The sequence below is a fragment of the Sus scrofa genome, chromosome 14 (assembly GCF_054392235.1).
Source record: "Sus scrofa isolate SSC_HxYL_T2T_F1_AM1 chromosome 14, Sscrofa_HxYL_maternal_Yorkshire_Landrace_v2.0, whole genome shotgun sequence".
In the NCBI taxonomy this organism is placed as follows: domain Eukaryota; kingdom Metazoa; phylum Chordata; class Mammalia; order Artiodactyla; family Suidae; genus Sus; species Sus scrofa.
In genome coordinates this window covers 70,193,854-70,214,658 of record NC_139396.1, presented here as the reverse complement: position 1 = coordinate 70,214,658, position 20,805 = coordinate 70,193,854, and the positions used below count along the sequence as shown (strand labels likewise).

Below are 20,805 nucleotides of genomic sequence, written 5' to 3'. Positions count from 1 at the left end.
TGACCCTTCACCTGGGATGAGATGACAGAGCCAAACACACACACACAACACACACACACACACACGCACCCGCAGAGGCACACACACACACACACACGCACACGCGCGCGCGCACACACACACACACACAAGCACACGAGGATGTAACCCTGGGGAAATCCAAATTTGAGAATGGGGTAAATATTTGATCACACACTTGGCCAAACAAGGTACAGAGATGAGAAGTGAGCACGTGAAAGGGGTTGAACATCACAATCACTGAGGAAATGAGAATGAAAGACACAAGGATGATCCCCTGCAGACCCAAGAGAAGGGCTTTGCTGCCAACCTGACCACCTCAGGCGTGAATCAGGCCACAGGGCACCTGAAGCTCTCAGCCTGGCTGGTGGTCAGGAAACCCCAAGTCCAGCTGGCAGGGGGTTAAGAGCTGGGTCATTTCTCGAGTTCCTGTTGTGGTGCAGCTATAAGGAACCCGATCGGAAACCACGGGGATGTGGGTTTGATCCTTGGTCTTGCTAAGTGGGTTGGGAACTGGGCCTTGCCGTGAACACGGCCTTGCCGTGTAGGTCGCAGACGAGGCTCGGGTCCTGCATTGCCGAGTGTGGCGTAGGCCGGTAGCTGAGGCTCTGACTTGACCACTGGCCTGGGAACTTCCATATGCCACAGGTGCAGTCCAGGAAAGCGGAAAAATAAAAATAAAATAAACTTAAGAGTTGGACAGTTCCTTAGTCAGGGAGACGCACATCGACCATAGGACCATCCGTTCCATTCCCAGCTGTTTACCCAACTGAGATGCAAACTTGGGCCCACAAAATACCGCTAAGAGGTGGGACAAAGGCTTTGTGTGAAGTTGCCAAAGAGAGGACCCTGGCTTCCACCCACGTGTTACAGCTGACGCGGGATAAATAAACAGTGGTCCATTCGCACGGAACCTACTGAGCGAGGAACGTGGCGTGAACCGTTGGCACCTACGACAACTTGGTGGATGTCACATGCCCTGAGCTGACTGAGGGAGCCAGGACCAAAGGGCTGCCACGTGGGACTCCCTTTCCAGGAGGTTCTTACGAAGCCCTGCCTGTCAGGACACACAGCGGGTCAGTGGTCCCAGAGCTGGGGGTGGGGAGGGTCTGACTACAGAGGGGCCTGAGAAATGATGGGGACTGGTCTATACTGAGGTTGTGGTCTGTGTGCCTTTGTAAATTCTCATACAAATGGTTCCAAAAATGACAATTTTTAGTCTATGCCAGTCACATACAAAAAAAAAAAAAAAAAAAAAAAAGCTGAAAAGCATTAGAGGGAGGAGAAGATTCCCAGGGCAAACGGTCACTCGGAGCTCTGAGCAGGGAGTGGACAGAAAGCAGAGCACAGGCTTAGGGATGAGGGGGCAGATGTGGGAGGAGACGGACACTGGCCTCGAGGCTGTCCCAGCCAGGCCACCCTGGCCATCCCTCTCTGCCCAAGGCCATCCTGGCAGCTGCCTCACTCCTGGGTCCCTTCTAAGCACAGAGGGCTGCTCTTCTCTGCTTCCCTGCCCATCCCTATCCTCACGTCCTGCCGTCTGTCCCTCTGTGTGTCCATCTGAGCCTCCTGCTGACTGTCTCCAGTCTTAGCAGCACAGGTCCCTCGGGGCGTGGATATTGTAGGTCCATTTGCGGGGGGAGGGGGCTCACTCCTTGCCATCCTGCCCCCTCCCTTTCCTGCTGTGTAACAGGGACAGCAGATGCCCCACTAGAGGGACCGGCAGGAGGCCTTGTTTGTCCTGGGACAAAGTCACGGCCAACCCTGGGAGAGAACAACCTTTTCCTGGAGTGGGGGATGGGATGGCCCTTGTCCCTCCTGGGCCCAGCCAGACTCAGGGACAGAGGTCACTGCAGGAAGGAGCCCTGAGGTCCTGTCTATTCTATTCCCTGCACACAGTCCATCCTTCCCAGGAAATCAGCCGCCTCCTCCCCTCCTGCCCACGGGGTCGAATCCAGGCCCCGGGCAGCTCCTGGGCTTTCCTCTCAGCCTTCAGTCCCTGGGGCCCTGGCTGACCTTCGGGATCCAGAATCAACATGCCACGCATCCTCGCTCAGCTCAGTGTCCAGGCTCAGTGGACTTTGGTGCACAGAGCTGCTCAGGAGGACTCAGGGACTCAGAAGGGTGTGAAAGATGCTTATTTGTCCGATTTCAGGAAAATTAAGGGAGCTCCCATGTCCACCAACCTCCCCCCCAAGTGCATTTCAGGTTGGTCATCACAGGCTGAGACGCCCAGGGCGGCGGGTGGGGGGACCATATTGTCCACTTCAGTGTTGCCACCCCCATCCTTGCCTCTGTCCCGGTGAACGTTTTCGTGGCTGGTCCGTAGAACAGCCTGTGGGTGGCAGTGGAGCCAGTCTGGGCACCAAGATGATACTCTCCCCCAGGGGAGCAGCCACGTTGCAGGCAAGTCTGTCTGCCACCGACCCCCTCACATGCCCAACTCTCTGAGGACCCAGCCTTGCACCCAGCACTGGGTCAGGATCTCACCCTCTATTCTCTGAGGCCAAGCGCTTCCTGCTGAGCCCTCAGTCCTGGCAGGAGTCCTGCTCTGGCCCAGGGGCACCTGAGTCAGGACAGTCCCTCCTGCAATCTCCATTGTCACCTCTGGACCCCAGGAGCCACCCTGTCCCTTCTTCACAATTGGAGCACAGGGCCTGGTGGTTCTCAGGAACAGGCCATCTCAGCCCAGCCCCCTCCCAGTCCTGTATTCCCCTGGAATGGGCTGGGCTGGTCTCTCCCAGCATCGCCCCGTCAGGCCTGTGGAGGAGGAAACAGGATGTCGTGTTGTCAAAACCATGTAAAGGAGTTCCCGTCGGGGCTCAGTGGTTAACAAATCTAACTAGGAACCATGAGGTTGTGGGTTCCACCCCTGGCCTTTCTCAGTGGGTTAAGGATCCGACATTGCTGAGAGCTGTGGTGTAGATTGCAGACGTGGCTCAGATGCCTCGTTGCTGTGGCTCTGGTTTAGGCTGGCCTGGCAGCTTCGGCTCCAATTAGACCCCTAGCCTGGGAACCTCCATATGCCGCTCCCCGGGAGCGGCCCTAGAAAGAGGAAAAAGACCAAAAAACAAACAAAGAAACAACCATCTAAAGCTTAACCTCCACAAATAAATGCTGGAGGGGGTGTGGGGAAAAGGGAACCCTCCTGCATTGTTGGTGGGAATATAAGCTGGTACAACTACTGTGGAGAACAACTACTATGGAGGTACCTCAGAAAACTGAACAGGAGTTCGTGTCGTGGCTCAGTGGTTAACGAATCCGACTAGGAACCATGAGGTTGCGGGTTCGATCCCTGGCCTTGCTCAGTGGGTTAAGGATCCGGCATTGCTGAGAGCTGTGGTGTAGGTTGCAGATGTGGCTTGGATTCCTTGTTGCTGTGGCTGTGGCATAGGCCGGTGGCTACAGCTCTGATTAGACCCCTAGCCTGGGAACCTCCATATGCTGCGGGAGCGGCCCTAGAAATGGCAAAAAGACAAAAAAAAAAAAAAAAAAAAAAGAGAGAGAGAGAGAAAAGAAAAAGAAAAGTGAACATAGAACTACCATATGACCCAGCAACCCCACTCTTGGGCATGTATCCGGACAAAAATTTCCTTGGAAAAGACACATGCATCCTCACGTTCAATGCAGCGCTATTCACAATAGCCAAGACATGGAAACAACCCAAATGTGCATTGACAGATGAATGGATTAGGAAGATATGGTATATATACACATGGAATACTACGCAGCCATAAGAAGAACAATATGCTATTTGCAGCAACATGGGTGGAACTAGAAACTCTCATCCTGAGTGAAGTCAGGCAGAAAGAGAAAGACAATTACCACATGGTATCACTTATATCTGGAATCTAAAATACAGCACAAATGAACCTTTCCGCAGAAAAGAAAATCATGGACTTGGAGACTAGACTTGTGGTTGCCAAGGGGGAGGGGGAGGGGGAGGGAGTGGGATGGATTGGGAGCTTGGGGTTAATAGGTGTAGACTATTGCCTTTGGAATGGGTAAGCAACGAAATCCTGCTGTGTAGCACTGGGAACTATGTCTAGTCACTTGTGATGGAGCAGGATAATGTGAGACACAAGAATCTATGCATGTGTGTGTAACTGGGTCACCATACTGTACATCAGAAAATTGACAGAACACTGTAAACCAGCTATAATGGAAAAAAAAGTCATTAGCGAAAACAAAAAAACAAAAAACCAAAAAAAACGGAGTTACTGCCGTGGCTCAAGGAAATGAATCCAACTGGGAACTATGAGGTTGTGGGTTCGATCCCTGGCCTCTCTCAGTGGGTTAAGGATCTGGTGTTGCTGTAAATTGTGGTGCAGTTCACAGTTGCGGATGGGATCTGGCGTTGCTGTGGCTGTGGTGTAGGCCGGCAGCTGTAGCTCCGTTTAGACCCCTAACCTGGGAACCTCCACATGCCTCAGGTGCAACCCTAAAAAAAAAAAAAAAAGGGAGAGAGAGAGAGAGAGAGAGAGAGAGAGAGAGAGAGAGAGAGAGAGAGAAATGAAGCAAAAAGGCCTGGCTTTTTCTTCAACATCTGCTGATAACTCTGTGATAGTTTGTCTTTCTGAGCATGAGCGTCGTGAGTGTCTGGGGTCCCGTCATGTCTCGTGCGGGGCTCCCGTGAGCATTTCTCTCCACAGACGAACACTGTCCTTCGGCGCACAGTGAACACACGGCTGGCTGTCTGGGGAACTTTGCCAAAGACCCCATCGCCCAGGGTTCTAGGGAATCTGAGGTGACACGTGCTGGATCAGACAGAGGGACAAGCAGATGGGAGGCTGGGACCTTGAGGGTCTCATCTGGCGACAGACCTGACAGCTCTAACAGACGCCTGGGCATCTGGGGCCACGCTGTGGGCTGGACACGCGAAGGCTCCGTTTCCGCAAAGAAGAACCTCAGGAGAGGCCGGGCCTGGGGCAGGGGGCCGGGGCTCCGAGCTCTCCAGGCCTCAGGCAGCCTCTCGGGAGCTGGGGGCCCCTCCTCCAGGAGCACAGAAGACCCCAGCCCCGGGCCTCACCCAGCAGGTCCCCCCAGGGGAGAGGTGCTCCCGCAGAGCCCCGCCCCCTCAGGCAGCGCCCCCCTCTCCTGGGACTCAGGCCCCCTCCTGGGCCTGGGGCACGTCCTGACCCCGGACCCTCTCCTTCCCTCTGCACCCTGACAGCAGCCTCCGCAGCTCAGGGCAGCTTCCTTCCTCCTTCTTCCTCGGGGCAAACCGAGGCCCTGAGAGGACGGAGGGTCCATGCCTGGAGGAGCCGGGCCAGGACCAGAGAGGCCCCCTGAGCTCAGGGCTGAGCTGCAGCTGCTCTGAGGTGGGGGGAGGGAGCCCCAGGCCAGGCAGGGAGTTTGTGTCCCACTTCCCCCTCTGCCTGTGTCACTGTGCACATGATAACCACCATCATACACCTGACAGTAGTAGTCGGCCTCGTCCTCAGCCTGGGCCCCGCTGATGGTCAGGGTGGCTGTGTCTCCTGTTCTGGACACAGAGAACCGCTCCAGGAACCCTAAGAATATCTCAGGGTATTCATAAATGACCAGCTCAGGGGACTGGCCAGGCTTCTGCTGGTACCAGTGAGCATAATAACTTCCAAAGTTGGCTCCTTGGCAGGTGATGCTGGCCGTCCCTCCCAAGGACACAGACACCCCCGGGGGCTGAGTCAGCTTAGAAGAGGCCACATAACCTGCAAGAGAGGAGAGGAGAGTGCGTGTGAGGAAGAGGGTCTCACTCCCAGAGCCGCAGGCTCCCTGCAGCCTCCCCTGGGCCGAGCTGACGTTGGTTCGGAACCCGGCTGGTCCTTCATGACCTTGGGGGCTGAGCCTGGGGGGCAGCACCTGTGCAGAGAGAGAGGAGGGGGAGCAGGAGAGGGGTCCAGGCCATGGTGGAGGTGCCCTGAGCTCTGCCTCTGAGCCCAAGGCTGGCTGGGCCTCTGGGCCTCTTTATCCTCAGGAGGGAGGTCCTCATGCAAATGTCCTCCCTGCCCCTGTGGCCTTGGTGACTGGCTCCCTGCGGAGCAGAGAGCAGCTGGCTCAAGGGAGGCGCTGACCTGGGGCCTCACGCCCAGGCCTGTGCTCAGAACTGTCCTGTGCTGCCCCCTACCCCCGCCCATGCACACACACCCCAGTCTGCACTGGGCTCCCCTTCGGGCCTGGGGGCCCCACAGTCCCCCTCTGTGGTGATGAGACATCCACATGGTGGCAGGCTGTCCAGCACTGGGAGCTGGTGCTGTGGGGACAGGGGTCGTGCTGCTGTGAGAGGCCAGACTTCCTTCATCAGACACAGTGACATTGGTCCTGTTCCCCTGAGAATGAGTTTCTGATGTTATGGTTGTGAGTGCTGTTTTAGTAAAATACAGGGGAGAAGCTCATTAGGACTTAGGGTTAGTCAGCATTTATCTGATGACACCAGAAATATAATTTTTCAAAGAAAGTTATGATTTCATCAAGCTCATCAAAAGTAAGGTTTCCTGGAAAGTTGCTTTGTGGCTCATCTGTTAGCAAACTGGACTAGGATCCATGAGGATGTGGATTTGGTCCCTGGCCTCGCTCAGTGGGTTAAGGGTCCTGCTTTGCCATGAGCTGTGATGTGGTCCGCAGACTCAGCTCAGATCCCACATTGCTGTGGCTGTGGTATAAGCTGGCAGTTGTAGCTCTGATTGGACCCCTAGCCTGGGAACTTCCATATGCCATGGGTGTGGCCCTAAACAGGAAGAAATAAAAAAGGGGGAGGTCTCTTTGGGGCACAGTGGAAACGAATCCGACTGGGAACGATGAGGTTGTGGGTTCGTTCCCTGGCCTCTCTCATTGGGTTAAGGATCTGGTGTTGGTGTGAATTGTGGTGTAGGTCACAGATGCAGCTTGGATCTGGCATTGATGCTTGATGCCTTGTAAGAAGGTATATGTATAAAATCCTCTAGCACCTGGGAATGTTTAGTCCTCTTTCTTCTGCTAATGCCCTGAATCCTCCTCCTTGTGATACCATCCCAGTTTCTTAGGGCCCCATCTCACCATAACAAAGCATTAGAATGGCGGACATTTTACAAATGTAATAAAGTCAAAGTACATTTTCAGAGAGGATGAGAGAAAGTGTCAAGTGTGTGCAGGTTCCAAGAGGGCACTCTGCAATAGTCTTTATACCCCACAATGCAATGCCACCCCGTTTGCTTTTCTGACTGGCCTTGGGCACGATGCCTTATTTGCATGGGGAACAGGTTATATGGTGGTGGAGTGAGCAAGGGGCACCATTCCTTCTCCAGCAGGGAGTGAGCAGCCCAGGCTGGTCAAGGTGGGGGAAGGGGCTTTAGAATGAGACATGGCCAAGGGCTTATGGGATGAATCTCCCTGAAGAAGACTTGAAGCCTATAACATATAACAAAGCAAAATCTTTGGCCCCTTTGAATACCTTGCTCACGTTCTCTATGGCATCTGGGATCCCAGGTTGTAAGGGAAAAGGGCCAGTGAACAGTCTAGCTGCTTCCTGCTAAATGGTAGCTTTGTAGGGTTCTGGGTCCCCTCTGCTTAATTTCTTTCAGGGCATTCTTTTTTTTTTTTTTTTAATTTTTTTAGGACCACAGCTGCAGCATACGGAGGCTCCCAGGCTAGTGGTCAAATCAGAGCTACAGCTGCTGGCCTATACCACAGCCACAGCAATGTGGGATCCGAGCTCCTCTGTGACCTACACCACAGCTAACCATAATGCTGGATCCTTAACCCACTGAGCAAGACCTGGGATCAAACCTGCGTCCTATGGATGCTAGTCAGATTCATTAACCACTGAGCCACACCGGGAACCCTGTGTCAGGGCCTTCTTGAAGAGGGAGGTGTGGTGTGGCTCCAGGGGATGGCTTGTTCCAGTGTTGTCTGGGTGTTGACTGGCTGATATAACCATCAAATTATCATTTGGAGGTTTGTTTGTTGTATTCTAGAAGAAAGAAACTTAACAAGTAGGTTAAAATTTGAGGCCAGGAGTTCCCGTCATGGTGCAGTGGTTAACGAATCCGACTAGGAACCATGAGGTTGCGGGTTCAATCCCTGCCCTTGCTCAGTGGGTTGACGATCCGGCGTTGCCGTGAGCTGTGTGGTGTAGGTTGCAGACGAGGCTCAGATCCCGCGTTGCTGTGGCTGTGGCCTAGGCCTGTGGCTACAGCTCCGATTGGACCCCTAGCCTGGGAACCTCCATACGCCATGGGAGCAGCCCAAGAAATACCAAAAAGACAAAAAAAAAAAAAAAAAAAAAGTTGAGGCCAAAGACCTGTAAGGCAATTATTGTCAAGTAATGAAGCTGCTTAATGTAGTTATATATTTAATGTAAGTGTAACAGACCCAGTCAGAAATAACTGGAGAAGGGACAGTTTGAAAGCAAATAGACAAAAGAAATCTCAGTTTTTGAACAGGCCTGAAACCCAGTTTGGACCTGGCATTTCGGGGAGACTTGCAGCCAGGTAGTTAGTTCTTTAGTTTTATCTAAATAGATTTTAACTGTTAATGTGGTATTGACTTAAGAATAACAAGTACTATGAGTCAATACAGTTTTTATCTTTTTGTTGTTACAAGGGTGATCCTTGAAAATGGAAGGTCGAATGCAGCTCCCAGCTGCCAGCTGATGTTGCTTTGAGAATGGCTGATGGCTTCAAGTGTGTGTAAACCTTAAGTTCTTAGCAATATAAACCTTGGTCTCCAATTACCTTGGATGTCTGAACCACAGCTCTTCCATTTTGTCTTTTAATTTTGTCTCCTAAATGGCTCAAGCTGATGTGACTGTTAAGGACCTTAGTGCCTTTCTAGATATGAGAAGTTGAAAGAATTTGGGCTCATAAAATCTTTTTTTCCCCCTATTTTGAGTTACAGATTATTCTATTGTAAAAATGTAAGCAATTACAGATCAGTCTCTTGCAAAAATCAGTGCTATATTAGCACAAATGTAATTCCTAGTTTAAAAAAAATCTCATTGATTCCAAGTAAGATTCAACATTAAGCCAAGATGTTACTGAAGTTGTTTTCAAAAGACACTAAAGCATTGGGAGTTCCCATCGTGGTGCAGTGACTAATGAATCCGACTAAGAACCATGAGGTTTCGAATTCGATCCCTGGCCTTGCTCATTGGGTTAAGGATCTGGCATTGCCATGAGCTATGGTGTAGGTTGCAGACTCGGCTTGGATCCCGCATTGCTGTGACTCTGGTGTAGGCTGGTGGCTACAGCTCCAATTCGACCCCTAGCCTGGGAACCTCCATATGCCATGGGAGTGGCCCTAGAAAAGGCAAAGAGACAAAAAAAAAAAAAAAAGACACCAAAGCATTACTAGCTTTTTTCCCATATGGAACCTAGAAAAATCAAAATTTCTGAGTGGGTTATCTTCATCTTTTATTCTTATGTAGTCATAGCCATAGTTTTATATAATAGGCCATGAGATGGTAAAGTAAGCATATTCGTTTTGTTCCAGGCCCTGTGCAGCAGCCCTGCACCTGCAGTGTATCAGCTCCAGCAGCTCTGTTGTCAGGGGAGAAAGCAAACGAGCACTCAGAGAGTTGGAGAACTCAGGTTTATTATGTGGGTGGGCTCAGAGGAGATTGCTCTCCGGAGTCTGAGCCCCAAGGAAGTGTTTCAGAAGGCTTTTGGGTACGTGCTTGGTGGGATGGACCAGAGTGAGGACAGGCAAGGGAGTAGATGCTAAAGCAAGTTTACAGAGGCGGATGCCTGGGGGAGGGGTGGTTGGGGCAGTTGGCTGGACTTTGCTTAGTCAGCATGGCTGGGGAGTCTCCTTTCTACCTTTTTATAGGGGCATTTTCTCCTTCAGGTGGGCAGCTGCAGTGGCTCATGTTTCACTCCCTGTCGAGGCTGATGGCAAGTGCCCAACTGCAGTTCCCAAGACCCTGGCCCTTTGGGGCAGAACTTGACCAGGAAGGGAAGTATGAGGGCCAGGCTGCTGAGAGGATGGGTTCCCCAGGGTTCACTGTGGGGAACTGTTCCCCCACATCCTGGCTGTCCTCAGGAGCCCCTTGTCTGCACATGGGTGTGGTCAGGAGGGTGGTGCCCCAGGTTAGAGCTGGAGAAACTGTGGAGGCGCCCTAAGTCTGATCCCCGAGGCCCAGGTTGGGCAGGGCTCCTCCCAGGCCTGTCTTATCCCCTGGCTGCAGAGTGAGATGCTGGGGATGCAAATCAGCCAGAGCTCCAGGGGGCTGCCTGAGGAGCTCTGTGCTTTCAGACAAGGGCTCAGCCCCCAGGGCCCCAGAGGGGGAGGGGTGGCCCCTGGGGACCCCATTCTGCCAGGGTGTCCTCCTTCACCTGCTGGTCCCATAGTCAAAGGTGACACCTTCATCCCAGACTGTGTCCTGGCCTCACTGCTGGTCAAGCCTGGTCACTAGAGCCCAGACGTGGAGTCTGTGTTTATCTGAACCCACTCTCTGGGGACAGAAAGGCTTTAGATAGGGGTAGGTCCTACCCCAGGTCATAGCTTCTGGGTGACAGAGCAGAATCCAATTCTTCCTTTGCTGAGGGCACATGGGGTGTGTATCAACCACTGAGGTGCAGTAATTGGGCAGAGCTCCTGGGCAGGTCACAGATGCTGTGCCTCCATCCCCAGCATGAGCTCAGTGCCAGGGGTAGATTCAGTGCTGGGAACATGATTGACAGTGAAGGTGTTTTTGCAGGAAGGGGGTCAGTTGGGATGAAATTAAATATGTGAACATGTGCCAGAGAAATGAGAAAATTCTTCAGGAGACAGATCTGAGACACCTGTGGCCAGAGGAATCTACATCATTGTCAAGGACAAGAGTCTAGAAACCCTCTACCTTTTCCCCAGGTCTCAGGTGGAGGTCATCCACCCCCCTGATGGGAAACCACTGCTGTCCAGGCCCCGCCCTCTCCTGGTGGCTGTGCCGTGTGACTCTGCTGCCCCCTGGAGGCCATGTCACCCTGGCTGCAGGCGGCTCAAGAATGTCGCTGTCCAGGTGCAGATTCAGACCCCAGTGGCCATGTCCTGACTCCCAGCTCCAGGGACAACTGTCCTCGTCCGGGGAAGAGGAGCTCCAGATCGTGTGGCCCCTGCCTGTGTCAGACCTGGCACCAGGATCTCAGAGTAGCTGTGAGTCTGTGAGAGTCCTGATAGAGCAGGAGGGGGAGGGCCACCTGCATCTGTGCAGACATTGCTGGAGGGGTAGGGGGTCCTGCAGTGGGTCCTGTGGCTTGGCCCTGGGGACTCTGCTATTGAATCTTAGTGGTGGCAGCTGTGGGTGCAGGGCCAGCTTGGGGCGATGGAGGTTCTTCACCAAAATTAGGATAGAGATCCTCCACCCAACCGACATTTTTTTTTTTTTTTTTTTTTTTTTTGTCTTTTGCCTTTTCTAGGGCCAGACCCGCAGCATGTGGAGGTTCCCAGTCTAGGGGTCTAATTGGAGCTGTAGCCGCTGGCCTACGCCAGAGCCAAAGCAACATGGGATCTGAGCCGCATCTGCGACCTATACCACAGCTCACGGCAATGCCAGATCCTTAACCCGCTGAGCAAGGCCAGGGATCAAACCTACAACCTCCTGGTTCCTACTTGGATTCATTAACCACTGTACCACAAAGGGAACTCCCACCCAACCAACATTTGTTCACAGCCATTCTTTTTTCCACATTCCGCCCTTAAAATTCTGCAAGGATCTGAAACTGTCCCTGGATAAAGCAATGGCTATCTTGTGTGTGAGGTGCAGCAATAGACCAGAAAGAAACGCCCATGGTCACAAGTTATGGCAACTCCTCCACAGGGCCCCTGGCCCAGGCCTCCTCCTCAAAGCCTGGGGTGTCTGGACTTCCTGCCACAGTGCAGTGGGCTAAGAATCCAACTGCAGCAGCAGGGTTGCTGTGGAGGCATGGGTTTAGTCCCTGGCCTGGAGCAACGATTTAAAGGGTCCTGCATTGCAGTGGCTGCTTGAGAGGCTGCAGCTGTGGCTCAGATTTAATCCCTGGCCTGGGAACTTCCATATGCCGTGGGTGTGGCCATAACATTAAAAAAAAAAAAAAAAAAAAGTCCAGGGAGTTTGCCCTGGCCTGTGCAGAGGCCCATGAAGAGGTCAGTGGTCCAGGACATGTTGGTGATGCTCCTACATGTGCTACTGCTGGAGAACCTTGTAGCTGGGGCTGGAATCTCCCAATGTTGACTCTCCTCTCCATCTCTCAAGTGAAGGACAGCCCCCATGCAAATCCCCCTCTACTTCGTGCTTGCACCCAGCACTGAGGTCCAGCTGGGGAAACACCTGCCAGAGGAGGGGTGGTGGAAGGGGGATGCTGAGTGCTTTGTGTCTGTTTTCCTTCTTCCATCATCCACCCTGTCTGGGTGCAAGGGTCATCACAGCTGCTGAAGCATGAGGGGTGACCACTTATGGAAAATGCAGAAGGTGTCAGTTGAAAAGATTCACAGCTGGACCAGCTCCCCATGAACAGAGACATAGTCCCACAATGCCCCCTGCTTCTCGAAGGTTTGAAAAATCTCCTTTCCCCAAAGAGACTTCAGGCCTGATACTCAACTCTGGGCCTCTGACTGATTCCCTCTCAAATGAGCCTTAGTGTTTTTTTTTTTTTGTCTTTTTAGGGCCGCACTCACGGCATATGGAGGTTCCAGGCTAGGGGCCGAATTGGTGCTACAGCTTCCAGCCTACACCACAGCCACAGCAACACCAGATCTGAGCTGCATCTGAGACCTACACCACAGCTCACAGCAACAAAGCTCACAGCTCCTTAACCCACTGGGCGAGGCCAGGGATCGAACCTGCATCCTCATGGATCCTAGCCGGGGTCGTTAGCTGCTGAGCCACAAAGGGAACTCTTGGGGACACTCTTTTGGATCCACCCCAGAGTCTGGTCATTTATGGACGTGAGGAATCGGACAATTTGGAACTCGTTGCTCTGGGTTGGTTGTCTCTATCCTACATCTTTTTCCAATACTGTGGGAGCAACAGAGGGAAGAGACGATGGGGGGATGTAACCCCACTCTTTGGGATATTTTAGACATGTCAATTTTAGTAGATAGTGGCCCCCACACTGTAAGACAACTCACTCAGCTGCAGGGTTTGGGGAGACTGCAGTAGCAGGAAGTCTCTGGAGATTATTAGCCTCCCAGTGGGGCGCCCCAAATTGTTGTTCCCAAAGGGTCTGGGCTATTAGTGGAACAGTTTGGGCTGCCGAGTCGACCTTGGTTTGTGGTGCTCCATGTTGCGGAATCCATGCATATTCTCTGTCCCTGTCTCCATTGCCACTTGGTTCATGAAACCCTTGGATGAAGACAGAAGTGGCTGGGAAAGGATGCTGCCTGAAATCCATAGAACGGGCTGTCTGATGATTACAGATCTCCTCTGCTCAGGTCACCTATCAGTGAACATTCATTGGTGAACATGTACCTTCACATGTTTTTGTCCATTCAGAGAGATCTATCCACAGACCTTGCCTCAAAATTATTTTTTCCACCAAATTCCCATTCATATTTCTTCTAAGTCCCTGGCTATGGAGCCACATCAATGACTCCATATATAATGGCACACCTGACCATTTCTCCTTGGAGAATTCACAGCCAGGTGCACCACTGGAGGTTCTGCACAGGGGGAGGACATCCTCTCACTGTAGACTTCAAGGATATCCCAGAGATGGGCTTAATGCCACAGCCACCCACTCCAGTGATGTACTTTGCTATATAAGCTCGGTTTTGGTGGGTCAGACAATGCCCAGTTCATGGTGAGCCATCCAGGCCACCTGGAAACTCTGTTCTGGAACTGGAGCAATAACACAGAACAGAGTCAGGGAGAGAAGTGACTATAAGACAGACCTGAGAGGAAACTCTGCTGATCACCCAATCTCTCTAAGTCCCTCCTCTGACTGGAGGCCAGAGGAATGTTTGGATGTCATAGAATTAATGTCAGTTCATGGCTCAGTGGTTAACGAATCCGACTAGGAACAATGAGGTTGTGGGTTCAATCCCTGGCCTTGCTCAGTGGGTTAAGGATTCGGTGTTGCCATGAGCTGTGGTGTAGGTTGCAGATGTGGCTCGGATTCCGAGTTGCTGTGCCCTGGTATAGCCGGCGGCTACAGCTCCGATTAGACCCCTAGCCTGGGAACCTCCATATGCCACAGGAGCGGCCCTAGAAATGGAAAAAAAAAAAAAAAAAAAAAAAAAAAAGAAAAGAATTAATGTCAGTTCAGAGCTGGTGTTCAGTAGTCCCTAAAAAATCTGACTCTGCCCTTTTCCCTGGTGCACAATTACCCTGATAAAAGGCTATTTTTCCCTTTGATAAAGAACTGGGAGAAAGATCACAGTGTACATTTTCAGCAGTGTACCAGGGTCCTTCCTTGAGGGGACTCAGCCTCCCCTTCATTCATGGGGTTCTGTGTCTATAAACTGGCTCAAGGCTGAGAATAATCAAGGGCAGATGACTCCCTGTTTTTATGATATAAGTTGGACTTATGCTCACTTGACCTAGTCTTTGCTTCCGCCAATTTGAAATTAAGAGATTCCCAGCCTATTTCATGTCTAGGAATACCATGATGAACAAGCCAGTGACCCAGATCTGCACAAGTCAGACCAAGCTGATGACTCTGAGAGTCCACTGGCTGAGACAGGAACCTTGCCCTTGGCAGGGCAGGGCTACTGCTTGGCCCCGGCCATCCAAGATCCAATTCCTCCCATTGCATCTAGGATTTCCAGCTGAGAGGCTGCAGTTCCCACTAGGAGGTGTGGCCTAGAGAAGAGTGACTACAGAGCTCTTCAAGGACCATAGGGCTCCCCTGAGGGATTTATTTCTCAAAGTCCTGGTGAGAAGGGTGCCTTCTGGGCCCTCCCAATGTGGGGAGCAGGTCTTAATGGACACACCCCCTCTACATCTCCCTCCTACAGGATCCTTTTGTCTCCAGGAAGGTCTCCTTCTCCAATTCACTCACTGGGACCATCATTCGGACTTTGCTTCAGCCAACCAAACCCACTGCCTAGGTTCTTCCTCCACTCCAACTGCAGGGCATAGGAAACTGAGTCTCTGCGGAGTGAGCCCAAATCAGCAAAGCCAGCTTGACCCAGCTTCATGTGCTCCTCCCACCACCCCGCCTCCTTTGTGTCCCTCCCCAACCTGTTCCTGGGATGTCTGTCTATGCCAATTAGAGCAGCCAAGTAGGGTGTTCCCGTGTAGTGCAATGGGATTGGGGCATCTCTGGAGTGATGGGACGCAGATTCCATCCCTGACCCTGCACAGTGGGTGAAGGATCCTGTGTGCCCCTAATGGCCTAGAAAAGAATAAAGTGAAACCTCTGAGCAAGTGGAGAGCCACACCCGCTGCCTCCTGCTTTTGTTCTGTTCAGGCCTCAGCTGGGGGGTGGTGCCACCTTATGGGCATCAGTGATTTTCACTCAGTCTTTGCCTTCAGAGGCCAATCTCCTCTGATTGGAGAGACATTCTCACAGAAATATCAAGAATTAGGGTTTTACCAGCTGTATGGGCATCTCTTACTTCAGGTATAGAGACACATAAGATGAACCATCACCTGCTGAGGCAGAGATGACAGAGTGGCACATTTGGAAACGACATGACATAGGACCAGGAGTGATGGCTGTCCCAAGATACTAACCTCTAGAGCTTTGTCCCCTAAGCTTTCACTGTGGGGGGAGGGGGCAGCTCAGAAAGGAGAGATGCCTGAGGGCCAGGCTGCAGGAAGCCAGCTGCACAGACAGAGCATCCTTAGAGGAGCAGGAGGCCTATTAGCTCAGGGCAGGTTTTGGTCTCAATTCCTCATGAACTTGGACCACTGTACAAAGTACCACCACTTCTAGGTGAGCTACAGTAATAGTCAGCCTCATCCTCAGCCTGGAGCCCAGAGATGGTCAGAGAGGCCGTGTTGCCAGACTTGGAGCCACAGAAGCCATCAGGGATCCCTGAGGCCCGTGTGTTGACATAATAAATCAGGAATTTGGGGGCCAAGCCCGGGTGCTGTTGGTACCAGGAGACATAACCCCCAATGTCACTGCTGGTTCCAGCACAGGAGATGGTCTCCATCTCCTTCAGATTCCTGGACACCGAGGGGGGCTGAGTCAGGGCAGACTGGGCCCAGGAACCTGAAAAGACAAAAACCACACTCTGCTCAGTTCAGGGCTGGGGCCCAGGTCACCCTGAGGACAAAGCACCAAGGATCAGCCCCATGTCCCCAGGGTCCCTTCCCTGGAGGCCTCACTTGTGCCCTGAGTGAGGAGGGTGACAAGGAGCCAAGCCCGGGCCATGGTGGAGTCACCCCAAGGCTGCCTTCTGACACTCCACCCTGGGCCTTGTCCCCCAGACCTCTCTTATCCTCTCCCCTGCCTCAGAGCAGGGAGGGGCTTCCATACAAATCTGCTTCCTGCACCTGCCGCCCCCCAACCCCTCTGACCTGGATTCTAGATCCTTCTGCAGCCTATGATTCTAGATACTTCTTTATCCCTGGACAGTAGAGCTTCCTGGAGAATTAACTCACATTTTGTATCGGGACAGACTGAGTCTAAGATAGGAAGCGGGAAATGGATCCAGCCCAGGGATTTCCTGTCTTGCCTGGGGTGGGAGTCAGCATAGTTCCTGGGTGAGGAACCGGGAGGTCCCCTCTGTGTTGCTGGGGCATGAGGGTACAGGGGCCCAGGTGGCTGAAAGATGCAAGAGCTCCATTTCCTGGGAATCAAAGCCTGGGTGGGGACCAGTATCCTGTCCACTCCTCCTTCCTCATCAGCTGGAGGGTCCTCTGGCCCCCTTCCTGCCTCCATCTCTGCAGCTGTTAGACAGAGGCCGGAGCCTGTGCCCTGAGCCATTTATTAGCACTTAAAAAAAAAAAAATCCTTTTAGGGCTGCACCCCAGGCCAGGGGTCAAATCAGAGCTATAGCCTCAGGCCTATACCACAGCCACAGAAATGAAGGATCCCAGCCACAACTGCAACCTATACCACAGCTCAAGGCAACGCCAGATCCTTAACCCACTGAGCAAAGCCAGGGTGGAATCTGGGTCCTCAAGGATGCTAGTCAGATTTGTTTCCGCTGAGATACAGAAGGATTCCCATTTATTAGCACTTTTGAAGACACTTTCTTGGGACACAAATGCTTTGGGGCAGAAGAGGGATTCAGCAGGAAGCAGCTCCGCAAACTTCAGACAGGACAGTGTAAGCCCCAAGGACCTTCCCCACTTTCTTGCCCTTGCTGCCCTCTGGTGGCCACAGATGGTACTGACCTGGCCCTGGGAGGCAGCTGAGCAGGGGCTGGAGATCCTTGCTGTGCTGCCCTTCCCTCCTCCCTCCTTCCCCACCCAGGTCAGCACCAGGACCTGCCCTGGTGAGAAGGTCTGAGCTCTCTATTCCCCTCCAAGCTCAGGCCTCTTTGTCCATGAACTCCCTCCAGGATGGGATCTGTCACCTGCCACACCAGGCAGCGCAGGTGCTCACCACAGACTGTTTACCCTGTCCCTCCATAGCCTTGGCACCTGTGAGGCAGCTCTTCCTACTGAGTGACAGGAGCATGGAGGTGACTCCATGGCTGATGGTGGGCAAAGCTCAAGGTTGGCCTCTGGGATGGAGGGAGAAGGAGAAAGGCGTTTGGGGCAGGGATTGTTTTGATTCATGGTGATTGCTGGAGTGTGTTTTAAACATTTTTGTGCTTTTTGTTTTAGACTTTGGTTCAGAGAATGATGTCCATTGTTTGAGATGATTCTTAAACAGTAATATTTCAGGCGTTTCCCTGGTGGTCTAGTGGTTAGAAGTTGGTACTGTTTCGGGACTGTTAGCATCACCTCTGGTGCAGATGGGAGGAGGCAGGTCAGGGAATGAGACCCCCAGGTGTGACCTTCACACTGTCTAAGTTGGGGGTGATGCATGGGAAGATTAAAGGGAGAGGCAGAAGGAGCCGGCAGAGAGATGTGCAGTGCAGACCTGACCTCTGAGAAGGAAGAAAGGAAAGGATGGGGCTTGGAGAACAGAAATCCCCAAACTCAGAGCAGTGCTGAGATAATCTCAGCCCGCCTCACGGGGAGCTCCAGGCAGCCAAAACAAATAAACAACAACAACGAAAAATATAATTTCCTGTATGCCCAAGCTTGGTCAGTGAGAAGGCCTTAGCCCAAAGAAGCCTCAAACAGGGCAAGTTAAAAGGGAACCATAGGAGTTCCCTTCGTGACTCAGCAGAAACAGATGTGAGGACACAGTTTCAATCCCTGGATTCACTCAGTGGGTTAAGGATCTGGGGATGCTGTGAGCTGTGGTGTAGGTCACAGAGGAGACTTGGATCTGGCATTAATGTGGCTGTGGTGCAGGCCTGAGGCTACAGCTCTGATTTGATCTGTAGCCTGGAAACCAACATATGCTGTGGGTGTGGCCCTAAAAAAGACAAAAAATAAAAAAATAAAAAATAAAATAAAAGGGAACCATCCCTGAAGATGTCAAGGGTACGGTACCTGGCTACAGTAGGTTCCAGAGGCTGCTGTAACAACTTATGCAAACTTAGGGGCTTGGAGTAACAGAAATGTATTTTCATATGGTTCTGGGAGCCTGAGGTCTAAAATGAGGCTTATAGGACTGAAATCAAGGTGTCGGATGGGCTGGTTCCTTCTAGAATTTTCTGGGGAGAATGTTTCTTTGACCTTCTAGCTGCTACAGGAAGAGGAAATCCATATGTATTTGTGAGGAATGGGTTCCCATGTTTATGGAGGCTGAGAAGTCCCACAGTCTGCAGACTCAGGAAAGCTGTGAGTATGGGGCAGTTGAGTCCTAACCCTGAGAACTGGAAGAGCTGGTGGCATAAATCCCAGACCAAGGGCAGAGGGAAATGAGATGAAATGCCCCTGCTCAACGGAGAGACCTGAAAAGGGGGCTAAGTCGTCCTCCCTCTGCCTTTTGTTCAAGACACCCCCCCCCACCCCAACCCAGTGGATTGGATTCTGCTCAGTTCCTCCTTTGCTCCGAGCGCTGAGGCTCCGCACCGAGGGGAGCCTGCAGATGGCCTGGCCTAGCCAGGAAGGGAAGGGAGGATGTCCTTTTCCCAAGATGATATTTTCAGGCTGGAACTGAGGGACACGGAGCCCCTGACCTTCTCATGAGTTCCCTCCCCACACACCTACTCCCCCTCCACACACAGGCACCCCTGGGCAGAACCTCCTCCCCTGTGCATCTGCCAGCCCAGCGCCCGAGGGAACCCCGAGTCTGAGTCTGGAATGGAAGGAGGCTGCCTCTGACTGAGGGCTCCTGCCTTCCCCTCTATGCTCATTTGCAACTCCCCCAAAAGGATGTTCAAAAGCAGTAGTTCTCACAAATCAGGCCTTGTGGCCTTGAGAATGTAGACCAGCCATGCTGGATTCTTTCCAAAACCTTCCACACCAGCCTCATCCTGCAGCAGGCTGGGGGACCAGAGGCTGTGCAGTTTCACCACCTCTTTTCAGGTTTCCAAAATAAATCACTGGTCAAGGAAAAATATTATGACAGAAAAGGTTTCCCCAAATACAGAAAAGGGCTTTAAACATGGCGAGTGTTACCGTGTTAGTGACTCTCTTTCAGACATCTTGACCTGCTTAGCTACAATGTTCTTGAATATGAATGACACGTATCCCAGAAGGGTGGGGGTCCTTGTGACTTTCACTGTTTCTTCTATTCAGACCTAGTGTAGCCCTAGAAATATGGCAAACATTGTGGGCATGGCTTGAAGCAATGAAATGAATGAATAGTATATTCACAATTACTTCTACAAGAATAGGACTGTATTATATAAGCAATCGTGTGAACTGTGCCTTGTTTTCAAATATCTCTGATGCCATCTTTTCAGTGTGTCAGTCTCAGGGAGCCTTAAATCAGCAATCAGATCAAGAAAATCACAGGGCAATTTTCAAAAGGATCCTGTCTTCATTTCTAGTCCAGATAGAGGCATCCTCTGCCTTCTGCGTTTTCTTCAGAGAACTGGTTACAACTTGCTACTTTAAAACAATGATCTTCTTGTTAGGTTTTTTTTTGTTGTTGTTTTTTGTTTTTTTCCCTGTTTCCACTCTAAAGCTTATGAGCATGTATCTCCTTGTGCATTGCACCGGGAGCCCCTCAAGGGCAAATATGTTGAATGATTCTTGATTAGAGGAAGGAGGGGAGCACGGAGGTGGGAAAACTGAGTGTTGATCAGCCCTGTTCAGGTGACAGTCACAGGAGCAAGGGGATCAACACAATACCCTCGTTTGTAGGTACGTAGTATTCATTCATTTACTCATTCATCCATGTGTGTAGCTGGTTACCTCAGGCTCTATTAGCTCCCAAGCAAGGGGGTGTCTGGTAATGGCAAGGGAGATCCACCAAAAATAGCCATCACTTCCCTGCCTGTTACCCTCAGCCACCATGACCTTCATGTGCCCTTTGGTTAAAGATTTAGGGTCACTCAGATGACAAGGACACAGTATCAGACCCCACTTTCAGAAAAACACACCTTCACAGTCTAAGGAGGCCAAGTACTTCCTGGGCTGATTGAGGAAGCTCAGTTCAGAGGACCCAAAGGAGGTCCCCAGACCCGAGGGAAGGACAGGGCTGGGGCCTCGCTGTGCACTTTACTCCTCCAGGAGGCTGGCTTTCTCCCCTAGAGAGGCTGGGTCCCAGGAGGCGCCAAAATCTGACAGAGGCTGTGCAAAACCCTGGATTCCAGGTCCCTGGTGCCCCCTGGTGGCCCAAACACGACAGCCTGAGGGATGAGGGGCAGCGCCTGGGAGGGGGAGGGTCCCGCCCGGGGAGGGTCCCGCCCACACTTTCAGTTTCCAGGCCCAGTAGTGACTCTGTCCCAAGGGGTGTGCAGGTGACG

General features: G+C 52.1%; 2 protein-coding genes across 2 annotated transcripts in view; both read right to left on the bottom strand.

Annotated features, from left to right (window-relative positions):
• LOC100152327 (immunoglobulin lambda-like polypeptide 5) overlaps positions 1-20,805 on the bottom strand; it is a 199,812-nt gene that overhangs the window by 45,609 nt on the left and 133,398 nt on the right. The window contains 1 exon segment of the mRNA NM_001243319.1: positions 15,794-15,805. Within this exon segment, the coding sequence (NP_001230248.1) occupies positions 15,794-15,805 (12 nt within the window).
• LOC146396655 (uncharacterized) lies at positions 5,029-5,938 on the bottom strand. Its single transcript, XM_084993856.1, has 2 exons — positions 5,860-5,938; positions 5,029-5,708 (listed from the first exon to the last, which is right to left on the bottom strand). The coding sequence occupies exons 1-2, from the start codon at positions 5,903-5,905 to the stop codon at positions 5,044-5,046; spliced, it is 711 nt and encodes a 236-aa protein (XP_084849982.1). The 5' UTR covers positions 5,906-5,938; the 3' UTR covers positions 5,029-5,043.

What these genes read in the sequence shown, in the direction of transcription:
- LOC146396655 (XM_084993856.1), bottom strand. Translation starts at nt 5,905, where the DNA reads ATGGCCTGGACCCCTCTCCTGCTCCCCCTCCTCTCTCTCTGCACAG. An exon ending in CCTCCTCTCTCTCTGCACAG is followed by an intron (nt 5,709 to 5,859) that starts GTGCTGCCCCCC and finishes CCTCTCTTGCAG; the next exon opens with GTTATGTGGCCTCTTCTAAG.